This window comes from Pectinophora gossypiella, chromosome 1 (genome assembly GCF_024362695.1).
Source record: "Pectinophora gossypiella chromosome 1, ilPecGoss1.1, whole genome shotgun sequence".
NCBI lineage: Eukaryota > Metazoa > Arthropoda > Insecta > Lepidoptera > Gelechiidae > Pectinophora > Pectinophora gossypiella.
Genome location: NC_065404.1, coordinates 7,039,157 through 7,055,124, shown reverse-complemented (window position 1 = coordinate 7,055,124; position 15,968 = coordinate 7,039,157). Strand labels below are relative to the sequence as shown.

General features: G+C 36.7%; 4 protein-coding genes across 4 annotated transcripts in view; 2 read left to right on the top strand and 2 right to left on the bottom strand.

The window, feature by feature from the left end:
• Positions 1–829: 829 nt before the first annotated feature.
• LOC126369587 (angio-associated migratory cell protein) lies at positions 830–3,556 on the bottom strand. The gene is made up of 5 exons (XM_050014073.1): positions 3,387–3,556; positions 2,675–3,288; positions 2,394–2,568; positions 1,426–1,542; positions 830–1,152 (listed from the first exon to the last, which is right to left on the bottom strand). Exons 2-5 carry the CDS (start codon positions 3,281–3,283, stop codon positions 836–838), a joined length of 1,218 nt encoding a protein of 405 aa, XP_049870030.1. The 5' UTR covers positions 3,284–3,288; positions 3,387–3,556; the 3' UTR covers positions 830–835.
• A 279-nt stretch (positions 3,557–3,835) lies between these two features.
• On the top strand, positions 3,836–4,983 carry LOC126369841 (39S ribosomal protein L10, mitochondrial). Its single transcript, XM_050014407.1, has 3 exons — positions 3,836–3,974; positions 4,078–4,587; positions 4,669–4,983. The coding sequence occupies exons 1-3, from the start codon at positions 3,956–3,958 to the stop codon at positions 4,884–4,886; spliced, it is 747 nt and encodes a 248-aa protein (XP_049870364.1). The 5' UTR covers positions 3,836–3,955; the 3' UTR covers positions 4,887–4,983.
• A 96-nt stretch (positions 4,984–5,079) lies between these two features.
• On the bottom strand, positions 5,080–8,104 carry LOC126369814 (homeobox protein Mohawk). Its single transcript, XM_050014381.1, has 5 exons — positions 7,754–8,104; positions 7,374–7,465; positions 6,665–6,920; positions 6,286–6,445; positions 5,080–5,974 (listed from the first exon to the last, which is right to left on the bottom strand). The coding sequence occupies exons 3-5, from the start codon at positions 6,775–6,777 to the stop codon at positions 5,417–5,419; spliced, it is 831 nt and encodes a 276-aa protein (XP_049870338.1). The 5' UTR covers positions 6,778–6,920; positions 7,374–7,465; positions 7,754–8,104; the 3' UTR covers positions 5,080–5,416.
• Positions 8,105–10,024: 1,920 nt separating this feature from the next.
• The window catches only part of LOC126369512 (large neutral amino acids transporter small subunit 2), a 28,686-nt gene continuing 22,742 nt past the window's right edge, over positions 10,025–15,968 (top strand). Inside the window, exon 1 of the mRNA XM_050013979.1 lies at positions 10,025–10,453. Coding sequence (XP_049869936.1) covers positions 10,311–10,453 — 143 coding nt within the window. The 5' untranslated portion in view covers positions 10,025–10,310. The remainder of the gene's footprint in view (positions 10,454–15,968) is intronic.

Genomic DNA, 15,968 nt, shown 5'->3' with positions numbered 1-15,968 from the left:
AAGTATATTTATTTTTTCTGGAGTTAGAAAAACTGTGTAAGTACCTACAATATTTGTAGTATCAACTCGCTTATAAGATACACTTTTAAATAAGTCATATCTAGAGAAAATGTATATTATTTGTATGAATTAATCCTAGGATTTCGTATCAAGACTGGCTGCGAGTAGTATTCTGATTACTCGTGGCTCTGTTAACCCCATTATGGATTATGGGTGTAAGTCTTGTGGACTTGATATGAGTATTCTTTGTGCTCAATAAACATTTTTTGATTTTCTTGAATTTTCAAGTAAATAGTACCCTTGATCAAAAGGAATTACCTATCTATACACATGGAAATTAAAAAAGAGATTTCATGTCGAGTAAATGGGTCAGTGTCACTTTTATATAATAATGGATGTGAATGTAACACGCCGTGCTGTTGATAATGCGGAGGTAACCTTTGTGATAAGTGAGCACATCGACTGCCTTACAAGATGAATAGCCTCTTCACTTCATTTGACGCAGGATATGAACAATTCATTTATAGTCGTACACTACGAGTACATAAAGGTCAATGACAGTGTCGGTACAACTCTGGGATAACACTGCTGTCAATAAATTGTGTAACAAAGATGGAAAATATATATGTATGTGAATATCATGTATGTATAATATAATGTATAATATCTTACTATAGCAAACAGATAAGGGTTACTACACTGTAGTGGTAATAATTTCTATAGGTACTCATATTTAAAGTTCCACAATAATTTTGAAAAAAAGTGCAACTTCCATTCTAGTATATTTCTTAGTAAGGATCAATGTGAATTAATTAAAAAAAAACCATAGTTTAAATCAATCTTTTCCTTTGTTTACTTCGTATTTAAATATCCTGGCTGTGCCATCATCTGAAGTTGTCAGTATCAGGTTCTCCTTTTCATTATAGCACAAATCTAGCACCTCGGACCTGTGGCCTGTGAGCATGGCGCATTGTTGTCCTGATCGCCCATCGTAGATCCTTAAGGATCCATCTAAGCATCCAGTTACAAGGTCCGTCTTCACCCATATCAGCTTGGTGACTCCGGCGACCACGTCGTCTGTGGATTTGGCGCAATGGTGCCTCACCATTTGCCTTGTAGTGTCCCAAATACTCACAGCGCCGTTTAGGGTACCTAAAAATATTTCGATTAAACATGAAATTGAAGATAATGTCTTGTGTATATGTTTTCTACAATCTTAATTTAGTAATTTTATGAATAAATAGCTCCATAATTATACAGAAGCCAATTTGCTTCATGTAATTTAACACCTTAAGAAGTCCAGTATGCTTTTAACAATTTAGACCATATTTGTGAAGAGCATTTTGGTTTGCACAATAACTATGTCATTATTATGTTTAATATATTTAGGCTTATTATGATTAAATTAAGATAATTAATACTTGCCTAAAGCAAGGTATGCCAGCTCACTATCTTGCACAAAAGCAACAGATTCCAAATCAATTTCTGTCTCCAGTTGCCCCACAATCTTGCCATTACTTGATGTGGCTAAGATCACTTTACCTGTTAACAAAGCATACACATTTACATCATAAGAAATTTAAAAACAGTACATATCCCCTCCAACTCATGTTCCATTCCTATGTTTCTTCTGTTGGCTCTGCACGGCATAAACGCCGCGCGCGGCGTGAATAGGCTACTTTCCAACTAGTCAAATCTTTTACTTTTTACTAAAGTAAAACGTTTACGTATTGATGTTTATGTCAAAACACGAAATTACTATGGAATTAGTATTAAAAAGCAACCTGTGACGTCATAGAAAAACGTGACAAAATGTTGCACTATATTTTTCCCTATTAAAATTCATAAAAAAGTTAAATAGAAAATGTTTTTGCCACCTGTCTGTATTTAGTAATCAGAATTTCATAATGTATCTTTGATCTAGGAAACAACACTATTATATTGAGGGTTTCGGCACAGTGAATGCTATCTACTTTCTCGATATAATCCACGCGAATGCTGTGTCTTGAGGGTTGGATTAGGTACAAAATTTAATTATATTTATTAAAAGTTTGCTAAATATTAATCAACTTATTAGACACTTAAGACTATAGATAATATCAGGATTAAAACATAGTTTATACCATGAATTCTTTCTCCACTGATTTTAAAGGAATAGTTGACAAGTCATAATAATTCAATGCAAAATTTTCTATACAAAACTTGTGACTTCAGATTTTAAGCATTGTATCATCTTTGTTTTGTAATAAGGTGTAATGTTTACTGATTTACTAACTAAGACTAGGTACGTAGCATACGACTTTATACTGTTTCTGATTACATTTATAGGAAAACAAAAATTGTTTAAAACTTAGAATAATAATATGTAAGTGTAATAATGAAAGTCCCTTTACCATCAGTCGAAATGGCAGCTAAAAGATTATTTTCAGGATGGGTGTCAATAGCCGTGACTCTGATCTGATTGGGTTCTGGTTGTATGTGCTGAACAACAGTGCTGGTCTTCAAGTCCCACACTTTGATGCCACCATCCTCATAGCCAGCTGCTAAACGAACACCATCTTTGAAGAGCTGAAATGGAAAATTGAAAGTTTATTGTATGGAATAATTAGTTTTGTTTTTCAATTAATTTCTAATATTAATCTCTTAATAATGTTTAAAACATCACAATACATACTTTTCCACATTCCACCCTGCTGTTATGACCTTGCAAAACTTTTGTGTCACCAGATGGTACTTTGAAAACAAAGATGTCTCCATTTACTGTACCAAAGATCAGCACCCTGGCCCCAAAATGCCACTGACCCCATGTCAAGTCATCAGCCTCATATTCGAAAGCCACTGTCCAGGGGTCATTGTTCTCCAAATTGCACTTCCAAACTTTAATTAACCCACACATATCTGCTGTGGCTAAGTATGCTCCATCAGAGCTAAATCCAACAAAAATCACTGAATCCTTGTGGCCTGTGCAGTCCAGCACTACTTCGCCTGTCTCAACGGACCATACGTACGCTTTGTCGTCTTCTCCACCAGTAGCAGCCAGTTTACCACTTGGGTGAATGTCACAACAGAATACAGAGCCATTGTGTTTGTTAAAAACCAGTTTAGCGTGGTCTTCGGGTGGTTCCATCTCTGCGTCTTCTTCCTCCTGATCACTGACGTCTTCCATCTCCTCGTCAAACTGTAGCTCTTCCATTTCATCAAGATAGATGATTTCGTCCTCCATACCTGTGATTTCGTCGCCGTTCACAGATGACGGTGGCGTGTCTCTTTCGTTTCCACGCATTTTAACTGTAAATTCAATATAAATCAGTATTTATACTGACGTAAAAAATCTTATTGCGTTTTCTTGTGTAAAATAAACGTAATTTGGCATGACATGTACTAACCTCACTTTTATTTACTACAGAGTAAACGGTATTCTAACTCAACAAATCACAAGATCGTGAGAATGATAAAATGTCAGATAGATTGAGACTCAGGCACAATTTCGGCAAATACCCTTAAAAAGATTGTTTATTAAACCTCGAATCACATGTTCTATCGTTCCCTAGTTCCCTAAGTTCCCAAAAATTAAATGTCACAAGAGTCAGAATGTCAGAATCAAATGTCAACAAAATTGACACAATTATGAGCGCGTTCCAAAAGAGTCGATGAGCAGCTTGATGTAGAAAGAGTGAAATACCTATGAAAAATGTTAAGTTTCTTTATAAAAGAGTAGATAGATTACAGATAAGTATTTATTATTATTATAAAAAAGTGATATTTTATTATTTGTACGTGGCATGTGAAAATAAAATTATTTGTCGTTAACATATCAAAACGTTCGTTATGTTACGTTAGTTGTGTTAAATAAATAAGAGAGAACGCACCCATTGATAGATGTGAATTATTGTTGAGGTTATATTTTTTGTTTATAGAAAAATATCCCTTTAATTAAATTTTCTGTTCCGGAACGATGGCTGCTTTAAACAGAAGTAAGTGTAAAACATTACAATAATAATAAATATTTAATGACAGTGGATAAATACTGTTATTATTTCAGTTATCTCTTTTTCTTATTTTGTCCTTATTTTACAGGTTTATTACAGACACAAGTTACATTTTTGATTTCAAAACGATTTCGAGGCAAGATTAACATTCAGAAACCGAGAAAACCTCACTTCGAAAGGCAGCTATTGGTAGATTTTACTAAGCCTGTATATAGTATTCCAAAGAGCAAGTTACCAGATTATGCTCTGTGTGACAGAGGAGAAAAGATTGAATATGTGAAAGTGGTAGACAATCCTTTTGAAAGAATACTTGCGCGAGAATGCCTTGACTGGTTTAATAAATCTAAGATGGTTGTATTCCTCCATCTCAATGCTATTAGCATGGAGGACAAAACTCCAGTATTTGCGGCCCTCAGAAAAAACAATATGCATTTACGGACTTACGGCAAGAAGATTGTGTCTATGGCCACTAAAGGAACTCGCTATGAAGCTGTAAACCATTTGTTCACCTCACATCAAAACATAATATTTGGTCAGCCAGAAAATGCTGCTAAAATGTTCAAGATATTGAAAAAGTCTCCTCAGTTGGTGGTCATGGGTTAGTATTCATTTTGATGTAGTATTTATTTCAAAAATATATTTTAAAATTTAAATTTTACATTACTTTTCTTTTTTTCAGCTGGCATTATTCAAGATAGGTTGATGTCCAAGAATGAACTTGTGGAATTCAGTCAGTTACCAAGCTTGGACGTGGCTCGAAGCCAGCTCTGCTCAGTATTGGACAGCGCCGGTTCCTCTCTAGTGGGACAACTCACCAAGGCCCAACAATCCCTGGTGTCAAACCTAGAACAGCATGTGGAGCTACAAAACAATCCTAAACAAGACACAGAAAGTTGAAATAAATCATTTCTTGACATAGATGTAAAATTGCTTCTGTTAGAATATAATATAATATGTAAAGTTATTATTTAGTAGTACAGATTTTTAAAGTTAAGTTAACCTTTTTATTTTTATTTTGAAAATAATGTTTAGGGTTTTTAGTTCCCAATTTTGTTGATTCAATTGTTTTAAAGTATAATAAAACAAAAGATAAATTTAGAAACATCTATTATCTATTTGAAACATAAACACAATCTTTGGTATGTATTGCAACTTAAAACTAGATTAAAAGAGATCAAATACATTAACATGACATCAGTAACACATTACGAAACTTGAGCAAGTTATTTCTCATGGCGTAATAATTAAGGTAAAAATAAATGAACATATAATAAATTGTGATCAACATAATACTAACATTACTAGCACTTTACATTGCACTTTGTCATTGTTCAAAGATACAGATTGAGATATTAGGTTCTTGACTTGAGTACAAATGACTTTGGTACTCTTAATACTTTTGATTGAATTGAATAACTATATATATTTTATATTGCGGTAACACGGTTGGTGGCGCTTGCTAGAGCAGTCAGCGCTACGGCCGCCTCCACCTCGTCACGGTCGTGGCGGGTTGCGTTCAGCACCACTCGCTGCACCTTCGGCTCGGGCTTCCGTCGTCTCCCATCCCACCAAGAGTAATTACTCTCACTTGGCTGAAATCTCGCAGCACTCTCTAACCACTTGCTCAGAAGCAAAGGACTGGGCTTCGACTCTTCAGACATAGAGAGTGTTCTGGGCTCATTAGTGTAGCTGTTATTGTTGTCAAACTTTTCTTTTGATGTGGACGATGTGTCCGAGTCTTGGTGGTATTCTGGCGTTTTTTCTGGACTGCCGCTATAGCCGTTTTCCATGTCTGTGGAGCGTTGGTCTGCGCTGGTCGCATCTGGCTCGCTCCATATACTGTCGTCAGAGCAAATGCTGAATTGCTCTACATTGCCGTGTGCGCGATCGTTGTATGTGCGAATAAGGTGGCCCCAGTTTTGTTGATTTGTATCTGCATTTACATTTTTTAACTTTCTTCGCCAATTAGCGAACCAATTACAAATCTGTAAAATAGAATCATATTTTTATTTTCGCTATGATTGATATCATATCTTTAAAGTGGCTTAAGTCGTTTTAATAGGTAGTGCAAAAGAATAGCTTAGGTACATTTCTTATGAATAATTAATTTATCTCTGCTTTTATAACAACCACAACAACACCAGTCGTTAACAAGCCAGTGTTAAAAATAGTGCCTATTTATGTGCAAATAGCAATTCTTGGCATGAATCCAATTAGGTTGCTGGTAGGCACAAACACGAAACATTAGACGACAAAAAACAGGGAAATTCAGGTGTGTTTTTAGCTCTCAACTTACTTGAATGTACGTGAGTCCAGTTTCGCGAGACAGATATTTCTTTTCTTCTCTGTTTGGATAGGGATTCTCTCTTCGACGAACTAGCCAGTCCTTCAAATATCGCTTGATTTCTGGCGTGAAGAGTCTCTTCTGTGGTCGCTGGCCCGCCACTAAACTCCTCCTGTTAACGTGTTATAGTTGCAAACATCAATGTTACAGAAAACATGTAAACAAGTCATTATAGAGCTTGTAAAATAAAGCCCGTGGTGTGACGTACTTTCATAGAAGTTTCACATAAAGGAATATTCAATGTTTTGTGCGTGAGTGACGCACAAAGAAAATAATTCTTTGGTGGCTGAAAGTAATGACTCACGTCAATGTATGCACTAGCTTAACTAACCGAGTGTATCTTCTGTTTCTGACGGGGCGCGATGACTTTCCACTGTCTTCTTTAGCCGGGGAACCGTCCATAGCTTCTACTTTCGCTTCACTCGTTCTTTGAATAAGAGTCATCGGGGAGTTGTTTCGTGCGAAATACAATTTGAGTAGTCCTTTAAGTGGGTGACACTGGAATTAGTGGCACGTGCGAAGGGCACCGCAGCTCGCGACACGACTTGTGTCTCACAACGCTGTCGCTGCGGGGGATGCTTAGTGATCTATTAAAAAAATAAGGACATGATGACATAAATAGATTGTATTTCGAACACAGCATAGCATGTAGTCTAACAGTGCACTGTAGTTGTCTGTGCGTTGATGTAACAGAAACATGACGGTCACATTCCTAAAGTTCACTTTTAGATGTTATCTTCTCGCTACGGCTTTTTAAGTCGCAAATCGATTAAGTAATTAAGTATGATAACAGTAAGTGTAAAAAGCTTCACTTAGGTGCGATGTTGTCATAATTATTATTCAGTTATCATGTTTGCGAACAAAAAACATGCTACTATTACGTGTGCTCTCGAGAGTCAATGTTCTTGTTTTTTAAGAGCGCTAGTACATTTTTGGTAACAGTATTAATTTCAGATTTATTAGTAACATTTTATGGTATCGATTCTAAATGTAGTTTCACTGATCAAGCATTGAGGCAATGGGAAGAAAATAGTACGTACCTGGATGCGGGAAAGCTCACGGACTGTGTGAAAATGGCGTCGGATAAACGCGCGACAGCAGCGCCGCGGCGCGTGCGCGGGCGCATCGCTCGCTGCAAAATTCATGTTATTTCAGGATGTCTCCCGCGACGTCTTCAAAAACAAGATTACAATAGTCAAGGAGATACAGCTACTTAGTTTGTTGTTGTATTGCGTGAAATAAAAGTGAGGTGCTTTTGTTGTTTAAAAAACATTCGAAACCGAATATCGAATTCGTATATTCGAATTCGTTAGGAATAACTACTACCGTGATATTTTGATGATTTACAACTTTTTTAATTGACTGTGTTTTGAGTAAGTATCTATGTGATTGTCATATCTTTTTGTAAGTACTTACTTACCATTTATTTTACTGTATGCTGTTTCAGGGGGCTGTATGTAATTAAATGATAATTATGATTACCTATTGGAAAATTTTGGACGGTAAAAATTACGTCTTACACGTTATTTAGGTAAATTATTACTGTGTATTGCGTTGTTAATGTCATAAAGTTGTCTATATCAACACCGTGCAGTAGTTAGGTTGGTATAAAGTAAACTGAGTCACCGGATAACTATTTTTACATTACAGCAGTCTTATAAAATCTAGCAGTCTATTAATCTGGGTTAGAAAATTTGATTCATGACATACCTACCTATGTACTTACATATTTTACGTGAGTGTATTATATACTTATTTATTTACAGATTTACATAACTTTAGAATAGAACACACTTATTTTCAAATTTCAACTTACCCCAGCTTTACTTAAAAACTAAATTGAATCAAATCAAACACTAAAAATTTGCCCTAGCTAAATCAGTAGATGTTAGATCCCACTGCTGGGCACGCCATCATAATAATATCAGGCCACTATTGTAGCCCACTGCTAGACGTGGGCCTCTTTCTCAAACCGCAATTTCGTCCTAGCTCTCTTAGCAAAGTACCACACCCGGACACTTCATACAAACAACCTCGTTTTACTCAGACACTACACATTGATGCGTACACGTGCACATGTGTGTGTGACGTTTGACATCATACGATTCAAGTCTAAAGTATGTTGGGGGTGAGGTAGACCTAGCTCAGACGCTGGTGAGCACGCAGAGTTGCCGTTCTATACGTAGTATTATTACTTATTCTATGCCACTATTTTTCACAAATTTAGAAGATGGGAGGTTAATGACGTTACTTTGTCGTAAATCGCATCGTCTCGGACGAAAAATAACTTGGAATCAGGAATGTCCCATGTTACTTGCCGAGCTTCAATGAAGACGAAAGGATTAAGATTTGTTGAATGTTGCCAGTTCTCTTTTACCGGCTTTATTGGGAGTTGACTGTCTAAGTATGTCACAACATATTTACTTATGAAGTAACTCTACATTAGTGTAGAGTTACTTCATAAGTAACTCTACACTAATGTAGTAACTCTACACTAATGTAGTGTAGAGATACTTCATCATAGTAATTATTTAAGTAAGTACCTACCCATTTATTCATATTAATATGTTAGATAAGGTTATATTTCCCTTTGCAGCCCTTTCCTCCTTTACTCCATTGGTTAACAGAAGGTACCTACCTACCTAAAATAGATTCTCAATTAAGGACGTTATTTTTTAAAAGTCATCAGTGTTATTTTTATAATAATAACTGTTATTAATGATAAAATACAACACCAAATTGATTAAAAAATAATTGCTTTGAGCTTGCTTAATTGATCTGTTTGAGTAATCTATTATTAAAATGAAAACGTTATGAAATATAATATTATTATTCATCACATTGATAAAACAACAGAACATACTTGAATTCAAACAAATTAAAATTTCTTAGCAACCTAAGCACCTATTTCTAATAAGAAATATGACTTGTTCTACGAGTTACAAATGTGTATGTGTTAACAAAACTAACAAATTACGACTCTACCTGCGCTTTACTACATAATCCAGACTAAGATGAGGAAATTAACGAAAAATACTAAATGTTTTATAACAAATATAATAATTAAAACCTCTCTAGGCAGGTATATATCTACCTATTCAAAAATAAAGTGGGTCACAAGTTGAGTAGAGCTGAGTGTAGTTTTAAGTAAGGGAAATAGATCTATAGGTACTTTCGCTGGTTGTGCAACATTTTTTGTATGGCCAGCCCATAGTGCGCAACTTTGAAAGAATGATGTAATTCCGATTCTCAATGTCATCATAGAGGGGCCACCCGGCGACGTCGCAAAAAGAAGGCAGGTATAAAAGTAGGTAAAATGTGCTATAGGGTCATAAAATAGAGTGTTCTACACAACCTGTTCAACTGGTAACTCATTGGGGTAGGTCATGGAAGATATACTTATCTGGTAGTAATTGCAAGATGTCGTGACTTCAGATAATAGGGAAGTTGGCTCGTATTTATTGCGCTTACTAATAAACTGTAGACGAAATAGAATTGGCCACGGAATTAAAGATTTATAAAGTTCAGTATGATTCTAACTCTAGGCAAAATCGCACTCGAAGTCCGACAGGTGCGTGAGGTTTGTGCCGATAGTGCTGCGTGTGTACTAATGTTTTGACGTCCTCTTCTTTCAATCGTAGTAGTGATATCGTCATCTTTATCGGCCGGGGGCACGCCGGCTCAGTACGGCGGCGTGGGCTCCACAAGTCCCCGCTCGCACATGCGCTGTAGCGACTGCTCGGCCGACGCGCCTCGTTAAGTTCTCTTGACGTCAACGCGAGTTCGCTATTCCAGTTTCGCAGAACATAAAAATGGTAACAGAAAGTGATTCAGTCGTGTAAAAGATACCGAGGCGAGCTGACGGTCGGCAGGCTCCTGTGAGGAGCGGCGTGAATTGCGCGCGTGTTGTGACTGTCATAGAGAACCCACGTGCGTCGCGGTTGCCGGTGCTCGGACGCGATTGATTTTTTTGCGGAATGGGTGAAGAATCTCAAGCCGGCGACGGGAAAGTGGTTTTGAAACGTAAAATAACACTGTTCAATGGAGTGGGCATTATAATCGGGACTATTATAGGCTCCGGAATCTTTATATCTCCAACTGGAGTATTTAAATACACTGGGTAAGAAGAGTTCTCAAATTTCCCGCCTCTTTTGTTGCATCAGAAGTTTATCCACGTGTAGAAATTGTTTTGGCAAGTTTTCATCTCCACGTGTTTACGTTTTTTACGACTTTAGAATATTTTTTAGGAGTTATCGCTCTACGTTTACGTGTAGGTATCTACGTTGGCTGTCTTTGATATAAGTATAGGTAGGTGTAACATTGTGTTTTCTAGTGTGATTTTAACAAAACACTGAGTAATTTAACGAAAATGTAACTCTGAATGAAAATAGAGTTATGTGGGAATAATTCAAGGACGTTGTTGGTATGTAGGTATTAAGAGAATTCTTCGAAAGTGTGTTTTCAGATTTGATCGAAGTGCGAAATTAAATGATGTGACGAATACAAATCTTTCCGTTGGCTGCTAAGATTGGGGTTGATTGAATTAATTGTCGATGAAATGAATTGAATAGAATTGGCGTTTCGGTCTGACCCGTTTAGAGTAGGTAGGATCCTACAGTACCTATTAGGTAGGTATTTTATTAATAAGGACATGATTTTATTGCTTCGAGTCTGAATAGGTAATAGTAGTTAACACTTATTATCTATATACTCCATTTTATTGGGCTATTGCGGTAGGTATACCTACTATGAGTCTATAAAATAAATATTTTATGAGGACATTGAGGTAAATTATTCTTGCGGTTCAAATGTTAATTTTTTACTTGGTAATTTACGGTACCTAGTAGGTATATACCTACTTTACCTAGGTAAGTTATTATAACCTAATGCACTAAGTTTGGAATTATTATCAGTGTCATTGAACGCTTTTATAATGGACGTCTCTATAATAGACTTGTCTGTCAATCAATCAAAAATCTTTCGTAGTTATCAAAGTGTCTGGTCTTTATCTTACGATAACATTTTGATAAAGGATATTAAAGCATAATTTAGTCATATGAATAGGTGGCGCCACTTTAACGGAAGTGTACCTACTTACCTACCTGAAGATAAAAGATATTCGATAGATTACTAAGCAGATAGGGATGCAGTTTCGCGAATGGTGTGTGATTCAACCGTTAGGTTGTCCATTTTCAAAATAATTTCCAGGCGATTCGTATTCATACCACACACCAACCATACACCAAATAACGGCCTCCGTGGACCAGTGGTTGAGCGTTGTGCTCACGATCCGGAGGTCCCGGGTTCGAATTCCCGTGGGGACAAATCACAAAAATCATTTTGTGATCCCTAGTTTGGTTATGACATTACAGGTCGATCACCTGATTGTCCAAAAGTAAGATGATCCGTGCTTCGGAAGGCACGTTAAGCCGTTGGTCCCGGCTATTATTTATTAATGTAAGTTACATGAGTCAAGTCAGGGGCCTATGGCGGCTCAGTAATAACTCTGACACCTAGGGTTGGTAATACACCTCACAATCCACACGATAGAAGAAGACCAATATGGCTGCAGGCAGTCTTTTGGTAAGTTGTGGCTCTCTTTCTCTGATGTTGGTACTAAGTAGGGATAGTAGGTGGTTGGTTTGTAGGTGATGGAGATATGCGGTCCACTGCTTATAAAAGGGCGTAGAACAACTCTATGTAGATAGTTACATTTGTTAGGTTGGAGAGAATTAATGCTAATAAGCTGTGGCGGTTACAAGATACCTACAAGATCTTGGGTCGGTGAACGCACCCGTTGCCATGGCAACAGGGCCAAGGCCACCGGCTTTTTTTTTTAAATAAATTTCGCTAATACATGTAATTTGATTGGTCAGTTTCTTTTTTAAAATTTCTTGCCTGTTTTTGGCGTGTACATATCAATCTTCTATCTGATCTTATTGACTGATCTTATAAGCTGTACCTACTATATCTAATTTTTAGGATATCGTAGGAGCCTATCTACTTACTAAAATCCCAAAAAGGAACACCATGTACTTTTTCTGTCTATAGTAGCTGATTATTTTAAATTCGATTTTGTAAGGGATGATCTTTAATGTAAATTACCTATTCACATAGCTACATGCAATAAATACCGAGTGGATTTGTAGGTGCCTAAGCCCAGCAGTGGGACATAGGTACCTATACTAGCCTATACAGCCGCCAAGCATTATCCCGTTTTTCGCAGGGTCCGCTTACCGAACCTGAAGATTTGACAGGTCCGGTTTTTTACAGAAGCGACTCTCTGTCTGACCTTTCAAAGAAAGCCAGCCTAATACAAGTTAGGTCACATACTTCCGAAAATGCATTACTAGACTGTATATATAATTATTATATATGAATAAATTTGTACTATCAATTAAATCTTATCTTATTTTTTATTATCTCTATACGCAATGCAACATGAAACTTGATTGATGTAGGTATTGTGTAATAACCAGTGACATACAATACCATTTATAGTGATCAAGTTTATCGTATGACATATCTGGAGTAAGGTATTAGGTAGTTACCTATATGGCCCTGAAATCGGTAATACCTACTCTAATTCTTGCTGCACACAGAGCAGGGAAAACGGGACTAGCGATAACGAAGCGGGATTTCGTATGAAATCGCTGACTATAATCTAGTGGCACACTATGGCCGTTTTGGCGTTTATTTCGCTCATGAAGCATCGTATTAATTAACTGCCACGTTAAAGGAGCAAATAGTTGTACTTTATTATGCATCAAGTTTCGTACCTATTCATTTATAGGTAACTTGGTACCTATATTATAAAAAAAACTTAAAATGCTTATAGCTGCTAATCATATTGAATTATCATAATAGACTACAAGATGTACTATATACATTCTATTCAAGATTTCCGCCCGCTACTCCGTCTGCGTAGAGTTTGAATCAGAGTTCGGAACACCCATTTAAAAAGTTAACCGGTGTAAACGGCTACAGATTCAATCGGTATCCTTTTATTACAGTAACATGTTAATCTGTTAACAGTGTTTGTATTAACCCCCTTGATAAAGAAAACTGAAATGATTCGGCATATGCCTGTACTGTTAACATATATTTATTTCGCTTAATTTATTTATTTATTTATTTATTAATAACCGAAATATTTTGGTTATTAACCCTAACCGGAGGAACACTGGTTTGAATGTCAAATATAGCCTAAAATACTAATGAAAAGCTATATAACTTTCTACAAAGGTTCGATTCAGTAGATCTATAGATTACTTCTTACAAAAAACTCACTTTCCTACTTCTTTATAATATTAAGTAGGTACAGTAATAATTATAATATTAATAATAAAAGTAAAAAACCAATAAGTACTTATAAAGTATGACTATTGGAGTAATAAGTAATTTGACATTATCAAGAATCATAATAATAATGGAGTCTTAAGGGAGGTATTAATAAACCAATCTTGACTGCCTTCAAAATCATGTCAAGTATATAAGAACTGTCACTACATGATCTTGAAGGCAGTCTCGAAGCTGAGATTAGTTTATTAATACCACTCTTAAGATGGATGTGACGAATGACATCACATCATAAGACTCCAATACCGTGCGGAAGTTGTTTTCTGACAACTCATGGCTCTATACCTACATATGAGGAGATATGAATTACAGCAGTTGCGGCCTCGAGCAAAATATTTATGTGGTGCAAGACCTCATAGTGGCACCCCCCATACATGCATATATAAACTCACGCCTATTTCCCACCGGGGTAAGCAGAGACTAGAATTCCATTGGCTCCTTAACTCCTTAGCTCCTTAAAATACAATTTACTTCCATTAGTTTACGGCCACCGAAATTTACCTAATTATTTTTTTTTTTAATTTTGTTTACGGCCACCCGGTATGAGTTTATGTGGCCGCAATCTAACTCGATGAAGTTAGTTTGCGGCCAGGGTGGACCAGTCTTGATTGATTTTGGCGCGCCGCCACTGAATTACAGGCATGAGTTACGTATGTATGTATGCCTGAAACCTGTAATATGCGAGTTGCGACTTAGTATCAGTTTCAAATGCCACTGGAAACTTACGGTGCACGGCACTGTAATCAACGACATACAACTGCGGTTTCCGTAGAAGCAAACACATAAATATTGATGCGTCTTACTTCACGATTGAATGGAGTCGTACCTAATTGAATTTGTGACTATTTTTTGAATAACAGTTTCTTGGTCCTCTTCTTGTGTAGGATTGCCCTTTGATGGAAAATAATGGAGAATGCTACATCGACAAGAGCGTGGCTCTTAAATTAATGATGACTTAGTGTGTTTTTGTTTTGACATAAATTGGCCCCGATTCCTGCAGACACCTCCTCAATTTTATTTTAAGTTATACCCGCCATTTTTTTATGCGGTGAAAAGGAAAGGGTCGGACGATAGACAACTGTTAATTTTAAAATGAATTAATAAGCCTAAAATTTACGTGTGTTCCATAAATTTTATGCCTTTCGATTATCCGTCCCTTTCCTTTTCGACGGATAACAAATGACAGGTATAACTTACAATAAAATTAAATGCTGTCTATAGGAATCAACACCATTATATCTACAGTTTATTTTAATCCATTTTTTTCGTCGTCATAAAAATCTTACTATTTACTTATATATCTACTCAGCCTCTATCCACTCGATGCTGGGTATGGGCATCGTCTCTTTTACTCCCTCCTTTCTGGTGCAAGTCTCATCCACTGCTTTCCGACAGAATGTCATCAGTCCATCGGACTGGTGGTCTGGCTCGACATCGCCTACCATCCCTTGGCCACTATTCCGTGACAGCCTTTGGTCTAATTAAAACACACAATGGCCCCGATTCCTGCAGACACCGCCTAATTTTATTTTAGGTTATATCCGTCATTTTCGTATCCGTCGAAAAGGAAAGGGACGGATGATTCACAGCTCTTAATTTTAGGAAGAATGAGTAAATTAATGTGTCGGGTTATTGACTGACGTAAAATTTTTAGACGGTTGGTTTAGATTTGTGCTTAAAATTGACGTGTGTTCCATAAATTTTATGCTTGTCGATTACCCGTCCCTTTCCTTTTCGGCGGATAAGAAAAGGACAGATATAACTTAAAATAAAATTAGATGGTATTTACAGGAATTAGCACCATTAACGGGTTCTTACCGCGTTTGAAATAGAATGAAAAATGAGCATTGGTCTATCTGTTGTCCTCCCGTCTTGCCAAGTGCCCTGCCCATATTCACTTAAGCCTAGCGACTCGTATACCTACATCTTCAATAACATAATCACTTTGTGATCCCTAGTTTGGTTAGGACATTACAGGCTGATCACCTGATTGGCCGAAAGTAAGATGATCCGTGCTTCGGAAGGCACGTTAAGCTGTTGGTCCCGGTTACTACTGATGTAAGTAAGTAGTCGTTACATGAACCATGTCAGGGGCCTTTGGCGACTCAATAGTAACCCTGACAACAGGGTTGTTGGGGTTGGTAATCCACCTCACAACCCACACGATAGAAGAAGAAGAAGAATAACATAATAATGAGCATTTAAAGATAAATATGTGACTGTTAATATTGGTACCTATCTTTACTGCCTACATTTTATAGTCATCAATAAATAAT

Bases quoted from the DNA above. Each gene is read 5' to 3' on its own strand.
- LOC126369587 (XM_050014073.1), bottom strand. From the start codon at position 3,283: ATGCGTGGAAACGAAAGAGACACGCCACCGTCATCTGTGAACGGCGAC. The intron at 2,569-2,674 runs GTATGTATTGTG...TTTCCATTTCAG, and splicing joins GCAGGGTGGAATGTGGAAAA to CTCTTCAAAGATGGTGTTCG. The intron at 1,543-2,393 runs GTAAAGGGACTT...CTTTGTTAACAG, and splicing joins AGCTGCCATTTCGACTGATG to GTAAAGTGATCTTAGCCACA.
- LOC126369814 (XM_050014381.1), bottom strand. From the start codon at position 6,777: ATGACTCTTATTCAAAGAACGAGTGAAGCGAAAGTAGAAGCTATGGAC. The intron at 6,446-6,664 runs GTTAGTTAAGCT...ACACGTTAACAG, and splicing joins AGAAACAGAAGATACACTCG to GAGGAGTTTAGTGGCGGGCC. The intron at 5,975-6,285 runs GTAAGTTGAGAG...TCTATTTTACAG, and splicing joins CTGGACTCACGTACATTCAA to ATTTGTAATTGGTTCGCTAA.
- LOC126369841 (XM_050014407.1), top strand. The intron at 4,588-4,668 runs GTTAGTATTCAT...TCTTTTTTTCAG, and splicing joins TCCTCAGTTGGTGGTCATGG to CTGGCATTATTCAAGATAGG.